The sequence below is a fragment of the Pseudorca crassidens genome, chromosome 8, assembly GCF_039906515.1.
Source record: "Pseudorca crassidens isolate mPseCra1 chromosome 8, mPseCra1.hap1, whole genome shotgun sequence".
In the NCBI taxonomy this organism is placed as follows: domain Eukaryota; kingdom Metazoa; phylum Chordata; class Mammalia; order Artiodactyla; family Delphinidae; genus Pseudorca; species Pseudorca crassidens.
Genome location: NC_090303.1, coordinates 105379352 through 105395646, shown reverse-complemented (window position 1 = coordinate 105395646; position 16295 = coordinate 105379352). Strand labels below are relative to the sequence as shown.

The following is a 16295-nucleotide window of genomic DNA, read 5'->3' as shown; positions in this document are numbered from 1 at the left end:
TATGAGCACAGCAGCTCTAGTGACCTCTCCAGGCGGCTTTGATCTGAGTTCACCAGACGACGCAAGAGCGCACCAGGCCTCCTGGATCATCCCTACGGCCCCAGCGCCCTCCATGACAAAGGCGCTGCTGACTCAAGGTTACTTTCTGACACTTACTTGTGGGTACAAAACGCAACATTTGACCCGCACAGTTCTTACCACGGGACTGCCATCTATTTAAAAGAACCTACAGTGTGACACAACTTCACTTTGCTCTGTTTCAGTCTTGTTAGGAATGTGCCAGTGATATTTCAGAGCAAGGCAGATCTGCGGAGAGAAATCCTCAGCATATGGAAGCATGACTATTTGTAGAAAGATGACCTCTGTATTCTACTAATTAGTTAAGACCCAGTAGATGCAGGAAGACTAAGGTAAAAAAAGACTTCATTAATCCCCTCTGCAACAGAAGAGTGAAAATGCAAGGCCACAGTTCTTTTGCAAGTAAGATAGATTAATTTATAAAAATAGAATGGCCTGAGCTAATCTAATCTAGAGTATTAAAAACATATCCATCTTGGTGAGATCTTGAAACTTTAAAGGAAACAAGCACTTCCTCATTCATTGTGCCTAAAAATATCACATTATTATCCCTCTTTGCCTTTCTTTTCTGTTGATTAGACTTCTTTTCCCTGAAGGTAATTAAACCAGTGGTTCCCAAGTATGACAAAGAAGTTTTCACCCATCTGCCAGAAAAGAAAATAAGTGAATTCAGTGGAGTGAAATTTCTTAAAGCTAAACGGTTCAGTGTAAAGGCATATCCTTTAGTGTGTGGTCAAGTATTTCCAACTTTCCTGGTGTTGAAAAATAGTCCTCCTTTTATGAGATGATTCTGATGGTGTATGATGCTTGGTTTTAACTCTTACTTGGCAAAATAGAAAGGTTGTGAAAGTTGGCAGTGAGCTTGTTGGAGCCCTGAGTCTCTCTTTGACCATCGGTAGACTCCAAAGGTCTGGAGACCGCTGGGGTACAGAATTGCAGCAGGCTGCGGGGGGAGAAGGCAGAAGCTGCTGCAGTGTCTTGGTCTCACTGACCAATGAGGTGGTAGACCCGACATTTATCTGTCTGCCTTGGGCAGCGGGATGTATCGCATGAAATTTGCAATTTCAATTGTGTAGAGTAAACATAAGACGAATTTGCATTACTGTAACTGTCACCAGTGGTGAGTATGGAAATTCAGCTTAGAAATGTGGCTGTTGGTTGCACGACACCCCAGATTCAAGAACTGTTGTTCCACAGGTAATGAAGAATTTTACCGTATCTGATCCTGTGGTCACTGCACATTTTGCTTTGTAAACGCTCCAATTTCTAAAATTCAAACACTGGATCCCTCATAGCACACTGATCTAAAGTTCTGTGCACATTTAGGTTGTGAGGAGGGTGACGGGGTGAAGACACGGATGTCAAACTGCAGAGCTGAAAGGCAGGCCTGTGCAGGAAACCTGGCACTCCTGGAATGTCCCTGTCACAGAGCTAGTCTCCGGCCCCAAGGAGCCTTGATGAACTCACTGTTCACTTTGGCTTTGGAATTTATCTTTCACTGCATCTATTACTAGGAAACCTACAGACCCCAATTCTTCTGAGGCTGGGCTTCAGGGTACATGTTTAGCTCTGAAAAACTGTAAAGATGAATATAATGAGAATCCAGGACCAAGAGTTATATTTTTATTTTAAATATCTTCACCTGTGATTTCTAGACTTTAAAGCCTCATTATACTGACAAGCTTAAGTTAAAGTGTTTTTACAGGTATTTAAAGGAAAATGATCAGTTCAAACTTATTTTGTTACTGAAACACACGTTTGTTCCTTGATGAACTGAATAAATTTAGTTTCTATCATTAGAAAAATGCTATTTAATTCTTTTGTAAAATGGGGTACACTATTAAACTAAGATAAAAGTCTTTCCTAAAGGCACCTCTGGATGATGATTTCTCTCTTTACTAACTCAGGGTGCATGGTTGTTTCATGTCTAACGTTCTTTGTCATCAGGCTGTTCTAGTATTGCACTGTGAAATACTTATTCTACTCACAGGATTACATCTTTTAAAAACCACAAGAAAATAGCCGAAACCCCTAAAGAATATATGTGTCTTAATGTATGTATAAGCCAATGCTCCACTGTTACTAAAAATCCAAGTGAAGGCGGTCACTTTGCCTTGTCGACTGTCAGTGTGTCCAGTGCTTTTCTGCACAGCGGCCTGGCGAGGTGGGGGCCGCTGACCTCTCGCTCCACCTGCAGCGTCAGCGTCGAAGCTTCTACCTCACACTGGGGTCACCAGGCCGTTCCCCCTGCCAGAGTGCGGGCAGAGCTCAGTGCCCAGTATGACATCTATGTTGTATTCTACTAATTTTATTTATTCACTTAAAAAGTATTTACATAATTAATCCATGTGGAACTTTTTTGAGGATAAGGTATGAAGTAATGTCTATTTTTCTCCTTCACATGAATGCATAAATTAATTGATTTTCTCAATCTCTTTCTTCACTGATCTCATATGTGTCCTTTACTGTAGACTTAGAATCCCTGTGCACTGAGGTGGGTGACTTTCTGCTGGTTCATCACCTGTTCATCTAACATTTCACAAGAATCTTAGTTACCAAAATTTTATATATCTTTTGATATTTAACAAGGATGTTCTACCTCATTACAGCCTTATTGGGATATAACTGATGTACAGCATGGTGTAAGTTTAAGGTGTACAGCGTGATGATGTGATGCATTTATATGTTGGGAAGCGATGACCACCGGAAGGTCAGTTAACACCCCCATCATCTCACACAGTTACCATTTCTTTTTTGTGGTGAGAACGTTTCAGATCTCTTGGCAACTTTCAAGGCTCTAATACCATACTGGCAACTGTAGGCACCATGCTGTGCATTAGGACATCTAACTGGAAGCTTGCTCTCTGACCGGCATCTCCCCATTCCCCCCACCCCTCTCCCCAAGCCCCTGGCCACCACCATCTGCTCTGTTTCTTTGAGTTCGACTTTTTTAGATTCTATACATAAGCGGAATCATACCATATTTGTCTTTCTCTGCCTGATTTATTTCATTTAGCATAACGTCCTCAAGGTTCATTCATGTTGTTGCAAATGGTAGGATTTCTTTCTTTCTCCTGGCTGAATTCCATTGTAGATGTACCACATCTTCTTATCCATTTATCTGTTGACGGACACTTAGGTTGTTTCTGTGTCTTGGCTGCTGTGCCTAATGCTGCCATGAACAGGGAAGTGCAGAGATCTCTGTGAGATCTCGGTTTCATCTCCTTTGGAAGGACAGATGCCCAGGAGTGGGATTGCTGGGTCATATGGTAGTCCTACTTTTAATTTTTTGAGGCACCTCCATACTGTTCTCCATAGAGGCTGCACCAATTTACATTCCCACCAACAGTGCAGGAGGGCTCCCTTTTCTCCACATCACCAACACTTGGTATTTGTTGTCTTTCTGATGACAGTCATTCTAAGAGGTGTGAGGTGATATCTCATTGTGGTGTTGATTTGCATTTCCCTGATGATTAGTGATACTGAAGACCTTTTTCATGTACCTGTTGGCCATTTGTTATGTCTTCAGAAAAATGCCTATTCACCTCCTCTGCCCAGTTTTTTAATCAGACATTTGGGTTTTTTGGCTATTGAGTTGTATGTGTTCTTTATATATTTTGGATAAAAACCCCTTATGAGATATATGATTTGCAAATATTTTCTCCCAATTTGTAAGTTGTCTTTTTTCATTTTGTAGACTGTTTCCAGTGATGTGCAGAAGCTATTAAGTTTGATGTAGTCCCTTTATTTATTTTTGCTTTTGTTGCTTGTGTTTTTGGTGTTATATCCAAAAAATCATTGCCGAGACCATTGTCAAGATTTTCCCCTGTGCTTTCTTTCTTTTTTTGAATATTTATTTAATTTAATTAATTTATTTTTCTTTTTTTGGCTGCATCGGGTCTTAGTTGTAGCACGGAGGCTCTTAGTTGTGGTGCGCAAGTTTCTCTCTAGTTGTGGCACGAGGGCTCCAGAGCACGTGGGCTCTGTAGTTTGCGGCACACGGGCTCTCTCGTTGAGGTGTGTGAGCTCAGTAGTTGTGGCACGCGGGCTTATTTGCCCCGTGGTGTGGGATCTTAGTTCCCTGACCAGGAATCGAACCCACGGCCCCTGCACTGGAAGGCGAAGTCTTAACCACTGGACTGGCAGGGAATTCCCTGCCCCTGTGCTTTCTTCTAGGAGTTTTGTGGTTTCAGGCTTTAGGTTTAAGTCTTTAATGCATTTTGAGTTAATTTTTGTTATATCCTCTTGATGAATTAATCACTTTATAATTATATAATGACCTTTTCTGTCTGTTACAGCTTTAAAGTCCATTTTGTCTAACAGAAGCATAGCTACCCCTGCTCTCTTTTGGGTTCCACGTGAGTAGAATATCTTTTTCTGTCCCTGCACTTTGAGCCTATTTGTGCCCTTAATGGTGGAGTGAGTCTCTTGTCGGCAGCATATGAGTTTTGTTTTTTATCTATCCAGTCATTCTATGCCTTTTGATTGGAGAAATTAATTCATTTGCATTAAGAGTAATTACTGATAGGTGAGGACTTACTAATGCCACCTGATTGTCTTCTGGCTGTTTTGTAGTTCCCTTGTTCCTTTCTTCCTCACTTGCTGCATTCCACTGTGAACTGATGACTTTCCAGGGTGGTACACACTCATCCTTTCTCTTGATCTTAGCGTATCTACTGTAGGGTTTTGCTTTGTGGTTACCGTGAGGCTTATATAAAACATCGTACAGGTATAAGTGTATTTCACACTGATAACTCTGATTGCATACAAAAACTTTACCCTCTTACTCCCCCCTTTTGTGTTTTTGATGTCACAATTTACATCTTTTTTATAGTGTATATTCATTAACAAATTATTGTAGCTATAGTTATTTTTAATACTTTTGTCCTTTAACCTTTATAAGAGAGTTAAGTGGTTAATACACCATAATACTACAATATTAGAATATTCTGAATTTGACTATGTACTTTCTTTTACAAGTGTGATATATATATTCATATGTTTTCATGTTACTAATTAGCCTCCTTTCTTTTAAGCTTGAAAAACTCCTTTCAGCGTTTCTCGTGAGGCAGGTCTAGTGATGAACTCCCTCAGCTTTTGTTTGTCTGTGAAAGTCTTTAATCTCTCCTTCATTTCTGAAGGACATCTTTGCCAGATAGAGTATTCTTGGTTGGCAGTGTTTTCCTTTTAGCACTTGGGCATCTTCTGAGGTTTCTGCTGAGAAATCCAGTTAGCCTATGGGCATTTTCTTGTTAAGTTAGTTACAAGCTTATTGTCTCTTGCTGCTTTTAAGATTCTCTCTTGTCTTTGATTTTTGAGTTTTATTGTAATGTGTCTTGGAGAAGATCTCTTTAAGTTGAGTTTGTTTGGTGGCCTATGAGCTTCATACACTTGGATATCTAAATGTCTCCCCCATCTGGGAAGCTCTCAGCCATTATTTCTTTATATCCTTTCTGCCTCCTTCTTCCTCTCTTCTCCTGGGACTCTAATAATTTACAAATTGTTTCTTCTGCTGTATCCCAAAGATCACATATGCTTTCTTCACTCTTTTTCTTTCTTTTTTCTTTGTTCTCCTCCTACTGAATAATTTCAAAGGTTTTGTCTTCTAATTCACAGGCTTATTCTTCTGGTTGATCCGTTCTAATGTTGATGCTTTCTACTGAATTTTCCATTTCATTCATTGTATACTTCAGCTCCAGAATTTGCTTGGTTCTTTTTAATTTTTTCTGTCCCTCTGTTAAACTTCTCATTTTGTTCCTGTATTGTTTTCCTGATTTCGTTGAGTGGTTTTTCTGTATTTTCTTGTAGCTCATCGAGCTTCCTCAAAACATTTATTTTGAATTCTTTATCACGTAAATCACAGATCTCCATGTCTTTGAAGTCAGTTATTGGAAGATTAGTGTGATCCTTTGGTGTTGTCATATTTCCTTGATTTTCATGTTCCTTGAAGTCTTGTGTTGCTGTCTTTGCATCTGAGGAAGCAGTCACCTCCCCCAGTCGTTACTGACTGGCTTCAGGAGAGAAATCCCTTCCACCAGCCCTGCTGGGATACTGAGGCTTCTCAGACGGTCTGTGGATATGCCTGCTCCACGCTCCTTGCTCCCTCTGTGGCAGAATTCCAAGCATGTGTGCCTTCTCTCAATCCTGCAACACATCAGGCTAGGTGCTGACAGCCTCCTTTGCTTTCCCAAGGTGAGGCTGGAGCTCGAGTCGGTGGTGCATCCCTGCCTGCAGACCCGGGCTGGCTTTCTGCACATGCTCACTAGCTATCTGCCAAAGCTGGCTCTCACTATCAGGGGTGCACCCAGGGAGCCAGCCACGTGGTGTGGGCGAGGCGTGTTTTAACCCTGGTGAGTGCTGGGGCCAGGAGAGGGAGCTACAGGAGAGGCATCCCCAGTGGCTCCTGAGGGGGCTTCTTGATGGAGTCCTCAACACTGTTGGTAGGATCCATATCCCTTTAATGTCCTCTGAGAGTCCTATTTACTGCTTCCCCAGTCTTTTCCATCCCCAGTCATGTGGCTCATAATTCAGTACTCTGGATGGGGTGAGGGAAAGATGAGCCTCTCTGGCAGTGTCCCACGTGGCTGGGGAAGCCAGGCACTTACTCACGTGCCCTCATTTTCCCCTGTGGGGGAAATCACTTGGCCCTGAGCTGTGCTTCCTTGGGGGGAGGGTGACGTGGGTAAAGTCAGGCTATTCTTTCCCTCTCCAATGTGTCCAAACTTGTATTTCTTTTTGTTGTTCCAACAGTGTGCTGGAACTTTGCCTTTGGAAACGTGGGCTTCCACAAAGGCTTTCTTGTTGGTAGGTGATTGTCTAAGGCAGTGCTCTCCAGGGGCACCCAGGCTGCAGGTGAGAGGGGCTGCGGCAGCCTGGAGCAGGTTCAAGGGCCACTTCAGGGTCCACAGCCTGGACCAAGGTGTGTGTGCCTGTGACTCGACGCTTGGGTGGGTGAGACTCCTCCCGGGTCCCTTGGCTTATGGAGCTGGATCCCACAGCTCCCACTAAGGCAGTTTTGTCCGTGGATGAATGCCAAGCTATGTTGCTGGTTAGGGGGAATACAAGTGAGGGACAACTTATTTGGCCATATTGCCAATGTCATCCTCAGAAAACTTTTCCTTATCAGTATTTATATATTTCTTGTAAGTTTATTTTTAGGTATTAACTATTATGAAAGGGATCCTTTTCCATTGCATTTTATATCTGATTATTGTTGCTATACAGGATGCAATTATTATTGCATATTTATCTTGAATTTGAACATCTAATGGTTTAATTCTAATAATTTTTCAAATGATTTTATAGATTTAAAATCCATGTGTATAGACAGTAAATATGGATTATATAATGCACACACATTGTATTTTTGTTTTCTTGTATTATTGCATTGGCAAGGAATGGCCAAAGTGTGATTGTGGGTAACCTATTTAGCATCTTTAGGGTTTCACTATCTAAAATAATGTGTTTTTAGTTTCTGATATATAGTCTTTATTGAGACAAGGAAATTTCATTTAGTTCTAGTTCGCTGTCATTATTAGGAATGGCTGTTAAATTTAATATATTTTCAGTAAAGATTGAGATGCTTTAGTATCATTTTTCTGTCATTTTCTTAAAATTTATTTTATTTTTGGCTGCATTAGGTCTTCATTGCTGCGCGCGGGCTTTCTCTAGTTGCAGCGAGCAGGGGCTGCTCTTCGTTGCGGTGCATGGACTTCTCATTGTGGTGGCTTCTCTTGTTGTGGAGCATGAGCTCTAGGTGTGTGAGCTTCAGTAGTTGTGGGTCACAGGCTCTAGAGTGTAGGCTCAGTAGTTGTGGCTCACGGGCTTAGGTGCTCCAAGGCATGGGGGATCTTCCTGGACCAGGGCTCGTACCCACCAGAGTCCCCTGCATTGGCAGGTGGACTCATAACCACTGCGCCACCAGGGAAGCCCCTTTCTCAGTCATTTTTATATTTTATATTTCTTTCTATGTTTGCTATTTTTATAGGAGGTAATTTCAATTATATTTTCAGATTTAACAGCACAAAGTTGTATACAATAGTCTTTTATAATTTAGAGATAATTTCCACATATGTGATTATGCCTCCCATTCTGTGTATCTGCATTCTGCTTTATCTAATTTGTTTTAACCCTGGTGAGACTTTACCTCGTAGTTGTACCTGTTTTTTTTTTTTTTTTGGAAGAGCTTTTTTTTCTTTTTTAACAGCTTTATTGGAGTGTAATTGCTTTACAATGTTGTGTTAGTTTCTGCTGTATAACAAAGTGAATCAGCTATACGTATACATATATCCCCATATCCCCTCTCTCTTGCCTCTCCCTCCCACCCTCCCTATCCCACCCCTCTAGGTGGTCACAAAGCACCGAGCTGATCTCCCTGTGCTATGTGGCTGCTTCCCACTAGCTATCTATTTTACATTTGGTAGTGTATATATGTCAATGCCACTCTCTCACTTCGTCCCAGCTTACCCTTCCGCCTCCCCGAGTCCTCAAGTCCATTCTCTACATCTGCGTCTTTATTCCTGTCCTGCTCCTAGGTTCATCAGAACCACTTTTTCTTTTTTTTAGATTCCATATATATGTGTTAGCACACGGCATTTGTTTTTCTCTTTCTGGCTTACTTCACTCTGTATGACAGATTCTAGGTCCATCCACCTCACTGTTAATGTTTTTTAAACTCTGATGAGCTGTTTATCTTATAGTTTCTCTTTTCCAAAGTACCAGCTATTGGCTTCATTTACCAGTTTTACTTTTATCCTAATAAATTACTTATTTTATTTTTATACTTTCTACTTCCTACATTTAAAGATTTGAATGGTTGGTTCATTATTCTTTCATCTTTCTTGTTCAATAATAAATGTATTTGACACTACTGTCCTCTAAGTAAAGCTTTAGCTATGTACCACAGAATAGCAGTGTCATGAACACCAGAATAGTGTATGTTAGATTCCCAAATACACTTTAAAATTCATTTATTTTATTGTGATTTTCTATTTTATTTCTTTTGTTTGTGCATTCCTCATTTATTCTTGAGCATGTCTTTGTGTAGAACATTTTTGTTTCATTTGGTTCAAATCTCCCATAAGCAGCTACTAGCAGATTTTTTTCAATGTAATTCAAGAATCTGTTAATACAGAAATTTATCTCAATTGTTGTTTGTTGTAACTGTTATCCTATCATCTTACGTTTTCTACACATTATCCTTTCTTGTTGCCTTTTCCTGACTTGTACGGAATCTTTTTTTTTTTATTTTTTGGCCATGCTGCGTGGCATTCGGGATTTTATTTCCCTGACCAGGGATCGAACCCGTGCCCCCTGCAGTGGAAACGTGGAGCCCTAACCACTGGACCACAAGGGAAGTCCCTGTAGGAAATCTTTTTATATCACCACATATATATCCACTTTGGTCTTCATAATTGCTATGAAGAAATCATTGTATGCATGATTCCTTGGTGGCAGGGTCTTGGGTTGTTTATCGTTCTTCCTCTTTTATAATCATTGCTATAGTTAACATACTCATGAATGTATCTTAGAAAACATTATGAGCATATCTGGGGGGTAAATTTCTAGAGAAGGGATCAAAGGGAACTGTCAGCCAGCAGGATGGTACATTCTTAGTTCTACCAATGGCTTATAAGACTATTTCCCCCTCCTTCTTATCAGCTCTAGATAATTATCAAAATTTTCAATTCTTGCCAATCTAATAGGTGAAATAGGTTCTTATTCTTGCTTTAGTTTAGTTTTCTCTAATTATGAGTAAGGTTGAGCGTCTTTTTATATAGTAATCACATATCCGTAGTCCTGTAAACTGCTTGTCACATATTAAGGAAATTTGCTTCTAGTCCTTTGAATTGCAAATATGTTTTCCTGATTTGTCATTGGTCTTTCAATTTTTTCTCCCTATACATATGTTTTGAAGTTTTATGTAGTTACCAATCCTTTCTGTTATGGTTTGTGTGTGTTTATCGTTTTACAGATCCTACCAGAGAGGTCCTTCTCACTCCCACATGAGGAATTTATTTTTAATGCCTTCTTCTAAAATTACTCTGTTTAAGTTTTCATGTTTAACTCTTTGTTCTGTATGGAATATATTCTGGTGTAAGGAGTGAATTCCATTTTTGTTTATACCCTCTCCTCCTCCCCTCCAACCCCCCCGCTTCCTTCTCATGTCTGACTCAAGCCCAACTCCTTGGGATTTAGAAACTGTACACTAGTTCTACATTTCATATAGAGTTTATCTTTACATTTTTTTTTTTTTTTTTTGCGGTATGTGGGCCTCTCACTGTTGTGGCCTCTCCTGTTGTGGAGCACAGGCTCCGGATGCGCAGGGTCAACGGCCATGGCTCATGGGCCTAGCCGCTCCGCAGAATGTGGGATCTTCCCGGACCAGGGCACGAACCCGTGTCCCCTGCATCGGCAGGTGGACTCTCAACCACTGCGCCACCAGGGAAGCCCTATCTTTACATTTTAATTGTTAACATTTCACTGCATTTGTATTCTCTCTTCGGATGTACATGTGTATATGTGGGTGTGTGATCTATTTAAGGGTTAGATGCAGACATCACAATACTTCACCCCTAAATCCTTCAGCATGTGACTCCTGAGAACCAGGACACTGTACCTGACAGTGACACTGCAGTGAACACACAACTGACACATGACTACTGTATAATATATGGTCCATGTTCATATCCCCACATATCCCAATTATAGCACTGGTTTTACATTTAGTTTTGATCCAGGATCCAACCAAAGACCTCTCATTACATTTAAATGTTATATCTCTCAGACATCTTTGTTCTAGAACATTCCTCTTCTTTTCTTTATAACACTTTACAATTGAAGTCAGCTGTTTTGCAGAATATTCCTCACTTTGGATTTGCCTGGTTGCATGTGTCCTCACGACTGGGTTCAGGTGAAGCAGCTTTGGTATGAAAGTGCAAAGGCAGTGTTCGGTCCCGGTGCTCCCCGTGCACATTAGGGACCCGTGGGTCACTCTGTGCAGCTAGTGGCGGTCACTGGGCTGCAAAGATGTCTACCAGACCTTTCCAGTGTACAGACTTCTCATTCTTTGTATAAATTCTCACTGATGTGTGGGATGATTCTTTGAGATTGTGTGAAAATCCAGTTCCTCGACAGTTGTTCACCCAATAGCTTATAGTAATTTACTGACATAGTTCTCAAACTATCATTTGTGTGCATCTATACAGTCTGGATATATCTGTAGAATCCTGGGTAAAATGAAATTCGGTGACCTAGTTCAATCACCTTTCAAATTCCATTGAAGCACACTGGCATTTTAAAGTGGTGGATTAACGCTTCCTAGATCATGCCTATAGCTCAGCATGTGAGTTCCATCAAGTAGGAAAAGGTAGGAAAAATCATCAGATTGCAAGAGTCATTTCCTAAACAGAAGTGCAACAGAACAGGACCCCATCCCCTGTCCCAGATGTCCTCCGCACCCTGCCCTGCTGGAAGGGGTGTGAATGACTAGGAGAAGACAAGGTAGAATCCCAGATTCTCGATCACAGCCTCTCACCCCCCTGCTTCTGCCCCCGACTTCTCCAAAGGCCGGAGCAGCTGCAGGAACTGCCCACCCTGCCAGAGGGGCGCCTCCTAGAGCCAGGACAGGGGACAGCATCATGGGCATCTCCAGCCGGCCGGCGCCACAGAAGCCACTGTTCAACCTCCGTCATCGAGATCCACAATATTTTAAGGCCATTTGCTCACATACTGCCTTTAATGGTCTCCTACTCCTGAGGGCAAATCAAGTATATTTTCTTGGTAAGTCTGAGGCACAGACATCACATAAGCCATGATTCTGATTTTTTGCACATACTGATAGCCACCTTGCTTGGAACAGTTACCTAAGCGATCAGGAAGGGTATTAGAAAAAAAAATCTATTATCGCACTGCTTTAGAGTCGAGCCTAAATCCTCTTACTCTTCCGATTCCCGCGCAGTCCTGGGACGCTGTGAAGAAGCCCCTCACACCTCCCACCCCGGCACACAGAAGGTGGGCGAAGTTGCAAGACGCCAGAGAAGGAGATGCACAGACAGCAGCCCGGCGGCCTGAGGTCAGGCCGGGGGTCGGACGACAGCACGGGGTTGACGTGTTGATGGCAGCTGCACGGGGCCAAGGTCCTTACGCTTCACACGCCCACGGAAGTCATACAGCGGAAGAAAGGGGATCCCGCACACAGTGAAGGGTAATTTTCTATCACTCATTGTTCCACGTGGGAGTGCAGCCCCCAAAATAGGTACGTTTAGAAAAGATCGAAATAAATGTGTGAGTGATGCTTCCACAAATAAGTGTAACAGGGAAGTGTGACCGTGAGTTTTATCTTAGTGATTTGAGGGTCACATCGTCAGAATAGCATACTCTCTTACAGTGCTGTCCTAAAGAAACGTGGCCTATAGCACTAAATCTAAAACAGCATAAAGACTAACTTGAACAGTAGGTTAACATTAGTAATAAATACAAAATCTCCGGTGCCTACTGTGTGGTATGGGTCAGGGCTGGAGCAGCTCTGCAGGGAGGGGTTACTGCCTTCACAGCACAGGCGCGGACTCTGAGGCCACAGCTGCAGCTGTTGGCCTGAAGCCGCTGAGCTGGGGAGGGAAGACCGGGGACTGCGGCCCGGGTAGCCGCTCCTTCCTCTGGGCCCGGCCATTTTGTATGAGGCACATAACGGAAAGTTGTCAAACAAGCCGAAAAGTACAGATAAAATGGTTAAAAGAAAGGGTAGAAACTGAACTTATTTATTTCTAAAACGCTCGCATTTTGGTGACCCCAGGAGGTCCTCAATAAAATGGTAGCACTGTGGGCCTTTCTTTTTTTTTTTTAAGTTCGCTTCCATTTCTCAGGGGATGTTTATTTAAACAACTGTCATAAAATGGCCAAACAGAAGTTGCTTTGAATTTAACCTTATTCCAATTTTATGAATTTATGATTTGACTAGAAGAGGAAATCTGAAAGTATGGACCGACTGGGTTAGAAAGCCAGTTTAAGGTGCCCGCATCTCAACCATTTGTAAAAAGCCCCAAACTGAAGTAAGGCTCAGGGTTTCACGGCCTCGCTGGCCTCCATGACCCATGAGTCACTGGCAGGGACCCGGCCCGGAGCGTCGAGGGTCACACCCACCTTTGCTTCAAAGAACTTTCTCCTCAACTTGGCGTCCGTGGGCGGCACCGTCCTCCTCAGCTCCCGGTACCACTTCCTGACCACGTGTCCCCTCCAGAAGGCCTGGATCCTGGAGCAGAGAACCCCATCAGCCCTGCCGTGCCAGCCCCGGGACGCGGCCAGGCCACAGGGAAGACCCCCCAGCAGCTTCCAAAGGCCTCCGAGCACCCTCTCAGATGGGCAGGCACGTTCCTGCGGCTCGGGGACCCCTCACCTGGTCGCACACTTTATTCTGAAGAGTCGGGCCCCGTCGTGAATCACTCTGGTTTGATACTGGTTCTTTCTACAGAGAGGACAGGTTTTTTTATTTCCGAACTTTTCAAAAGCCTGAAGGCATGCCTGAAGAAAAACATTTCGCTTAAAATTTTACGAGTAATTACTTATAAACAACATTTTTACTTCTAATGTAATTATAGTGTTCTTTTCTCTCGTAATTATGAGACAGTCCAATTCAGATTATGAAGGGAAGAGGTTTCATCAGATGTTAACACCTTCCTCCTGAAACTTGCTCCAAAAATGGTATTTTATAAGAATATACATGCAGATACATCAAAAACTTCTGGGAACACCTCACGTGAAGGCGGATGGTCCCTGCATACGGGCGACTGCACAGTGAGCTCCGAGGGCGAGAGCTGTCACCCACTCTGGCGTACCGTACCAGCCACACTCTCTCATACAAACATCGGTGGCTCTTCTGCCACAGAAAATTCACCTTTTTCAAAACAGGATGAATTGTACTCTAGCCTAAAGTCATATTTCTAAGCATAAATGGTGGTTATGGATAAAATAAATGGTTCCTTTGAGGAGCCTTTAAGTGAGAGAGACGAGGCTCCACCCCTCTGAGCTACAAGGATGCTGCGAGCAGTTCAGGATGGGACAGACGCGGGTTACTCACCCTGTGGAACACATGGGAACATGAAAGCAGCACCTGTTCACGAGAAGACAGAGATGTTTGAAGTTTAAATTAGCTTAAAAGAGAAGCAGCATCAATGCATTAATTAAAAGAAAAATTCTGACTATTTAAAAAGTAGGCTGTGTTGTTTCTTTGACAAATTTACAAAGCAGATTAACAACTTTGATATTTACAATATTTAGCGTTTAAGTTTAGCATAGCACAGGTATATAATCTCAACAAGAAAAACTAACTTAACAACAATCTGAAACATCAAACGAACACATGAAGTTTGCTGTAGAATGAGTGTATATTTAAAACGGAAACAATTACAAAAGAGAAGTATTTCTGGGCAGATCCAAAGAGAGAGAGCACGCTGGTGAGGACCCAGGCTGGGGGGCGGGGAGCAGAGAAAGGAAAACAAATATCTTTCCTTAGGGCTTTGTTCAACTCAACTGCACTCTTGAATTTAATTAGCAATACACCCTAGAGACATATGAATCACTTTTTCTTTTTTAAATGCAGGGAAAGTGTGGTCTCCAGAAAATTCCACCTTCCTGTGACCCAAATTCTCCACCAAGTGATGACATTCTGGGCTGTGACAAAGGAGCTTGGACTGAACGAAGAAAAAGGTAGCTGGCTCTTCTGGAAGGAAAGGCCAGGGAGGGGTGAGACCAGGACAGCCAGCACGAAGCGACTCAGGCGCCCGCGGCCTCTCTCCGAATGTGTGGGACGGAGACAGGCGGCAGAGGCATTTCACCAGCAGTGCAGGCTTCCACCTTCCCAGGGCCACGTGATCCTGGTGAAACTTTCCAGTTTCAAAGTGACCACCGCCCCCCCCCCCCCCCACCGTGCCTTCGTCTGGTCTACACTTTTCTTCTTTAATGGGAAGAATGGAAGAAATATCAGAACAAATAGAACTTAGAAAGATCTAAAACCTTTCCTTGAAACTTACTGCATGCCACCAATAACCCTAAATTGGAAAAACTCAGTAATGAAGGTCCTTTTTAATTACCAGCCTTGAATCTAACAGCAGCCTTTCGTGCATTCAATTGCTCATTGTCAATAGAATCATCTTTCAGAGTGTTTCATCTATCAACAGACATTTGATGATCTATATTGAATAATATTTTACTCTGTATATTTAAAATATACTTTCAGGGCTTCCCTGGTGGCGCAGTGGTTGAGAGTCCGCCTGCTGATGCAGGGGACACGGGTTCGTGCCCTGGTCCGGGAGGATCCCACATGCCGCAGAGCGGCTGGGCCCGTGAGCCATGGCCGCTGAGCCTGCGCGTCCGGAGCCTGTGCTCCGCAACGGGAGAGGCCGCAGCAGTGAGAGGCCCGCGTACCGCAAAAAACAAACAAAAATATATATTTATATATATATATAAATATATATATATATATATATACTTTTAAATGTCCATAAACATTTGTTATTGGCAAACACTCTCTGAGATAACAAAAATAAACGATTCAGCCTTGGTGAATACACTAAAAATGTCCCAGAAGTTCAGATTAGATTCTAGCTGTCCCAAGCACACTTCCTGAGCTGGCCTACTGTGGATCACGTGAATTGTTTATGTCCTCATCTGTTAAAGGGGTATAATGCCTACCTCCGAGACATACGAGATTAACTGAAGCCTTCTCAAATCATTAAATGTCGGGAAAATGCCAACTATTGTTTATAACTAAGGAAAAAGCTAAACATGAGAACAATAAATAGAAATGCAAAATAAACACGTGTCTATATCTATAACCAAAAATGCTATAGTGAGAAATTTATAAAAAACAACATGGAAGAAATGGTGGGCATGTTGCATCCTGATTCCCCCTTAAGATATTCAACTTCAAACTTTCATTCTTCATACCACAGTCAGGCTAGATATTTATAGCATAATTACGAAAGAGGTTGCTGGGGCCAGAAAGATTCCTTGTGGCTTTATTAGCTCTTTTGCTACTAAAATGCTAAATCATCCTAGAGGTATTTCTGTGCTTTAAGGGCTAATATCTTTCTGAAATATCCAACTTTCATATATGTAAGATTAGGTTCTGATAGAGAACTAGAACATAATAAGTATGTTTAAAATAACGTGTGAGTTCAAATTAGTAAAGAACAAAATTGTATGACTGTGAACTAACTCAT

At 42.2% G+C, this 16295-nt stretch overlaps 1 protein-coding gene and 1 long non-coding RNA gene across 4 annotated transcripts in view; one reads left to right on the top strand and one right to left on the bottom strand.

Moving 5' to 3' along the window:
• The window catches only part of RNF32 (ring finger protein 32), a 38977-nt gene that overhangs the window by 8327 nt on the left and 14355 nt on the right, over window positions 1-16295 (bottom strand). Inside the window, exons 5-8 of one of the 3 annotated variants that reach the window (XM_067747585.1) lie at window positions 14153-14185; window positions 13472-13596; window positions 13219-13327; window positions 10738-11942 (exon numbers count right to left, since the gene is read on the bottom strand). In XM_067747585.1, coding sequence (XP_067603686.1) covers window positions 11880-11942; window positions 13219-13327; window positions 13472-13596; window positions 14153-14185 — 330 coding nt within the window. In that variant the 3' untranslated portion in view covers window positions 10738-11879. Of the gene's footprint in view, window positions 1-10737; window positions 11943-13218; window positions 13328-13471; window positions 13597-14152; window positions 14186-16295 lie in introns of those variants that run through there. The other 2 variants (XM_067747586.1, XM_067747587.1) reach the window with 2 other exon arrangements.
• LOC137229515 (uncharacterized) lies at window positions 11731-15522 on the top strand. Its single transcript, XR_010945733.1, has 3 exons — window positions 11731-11859; window positions 12038-12283; window positions 14675-15522. It is a non-coding gene; the product is annotated as an uncharacterized lncRNA (long non-coding RNA).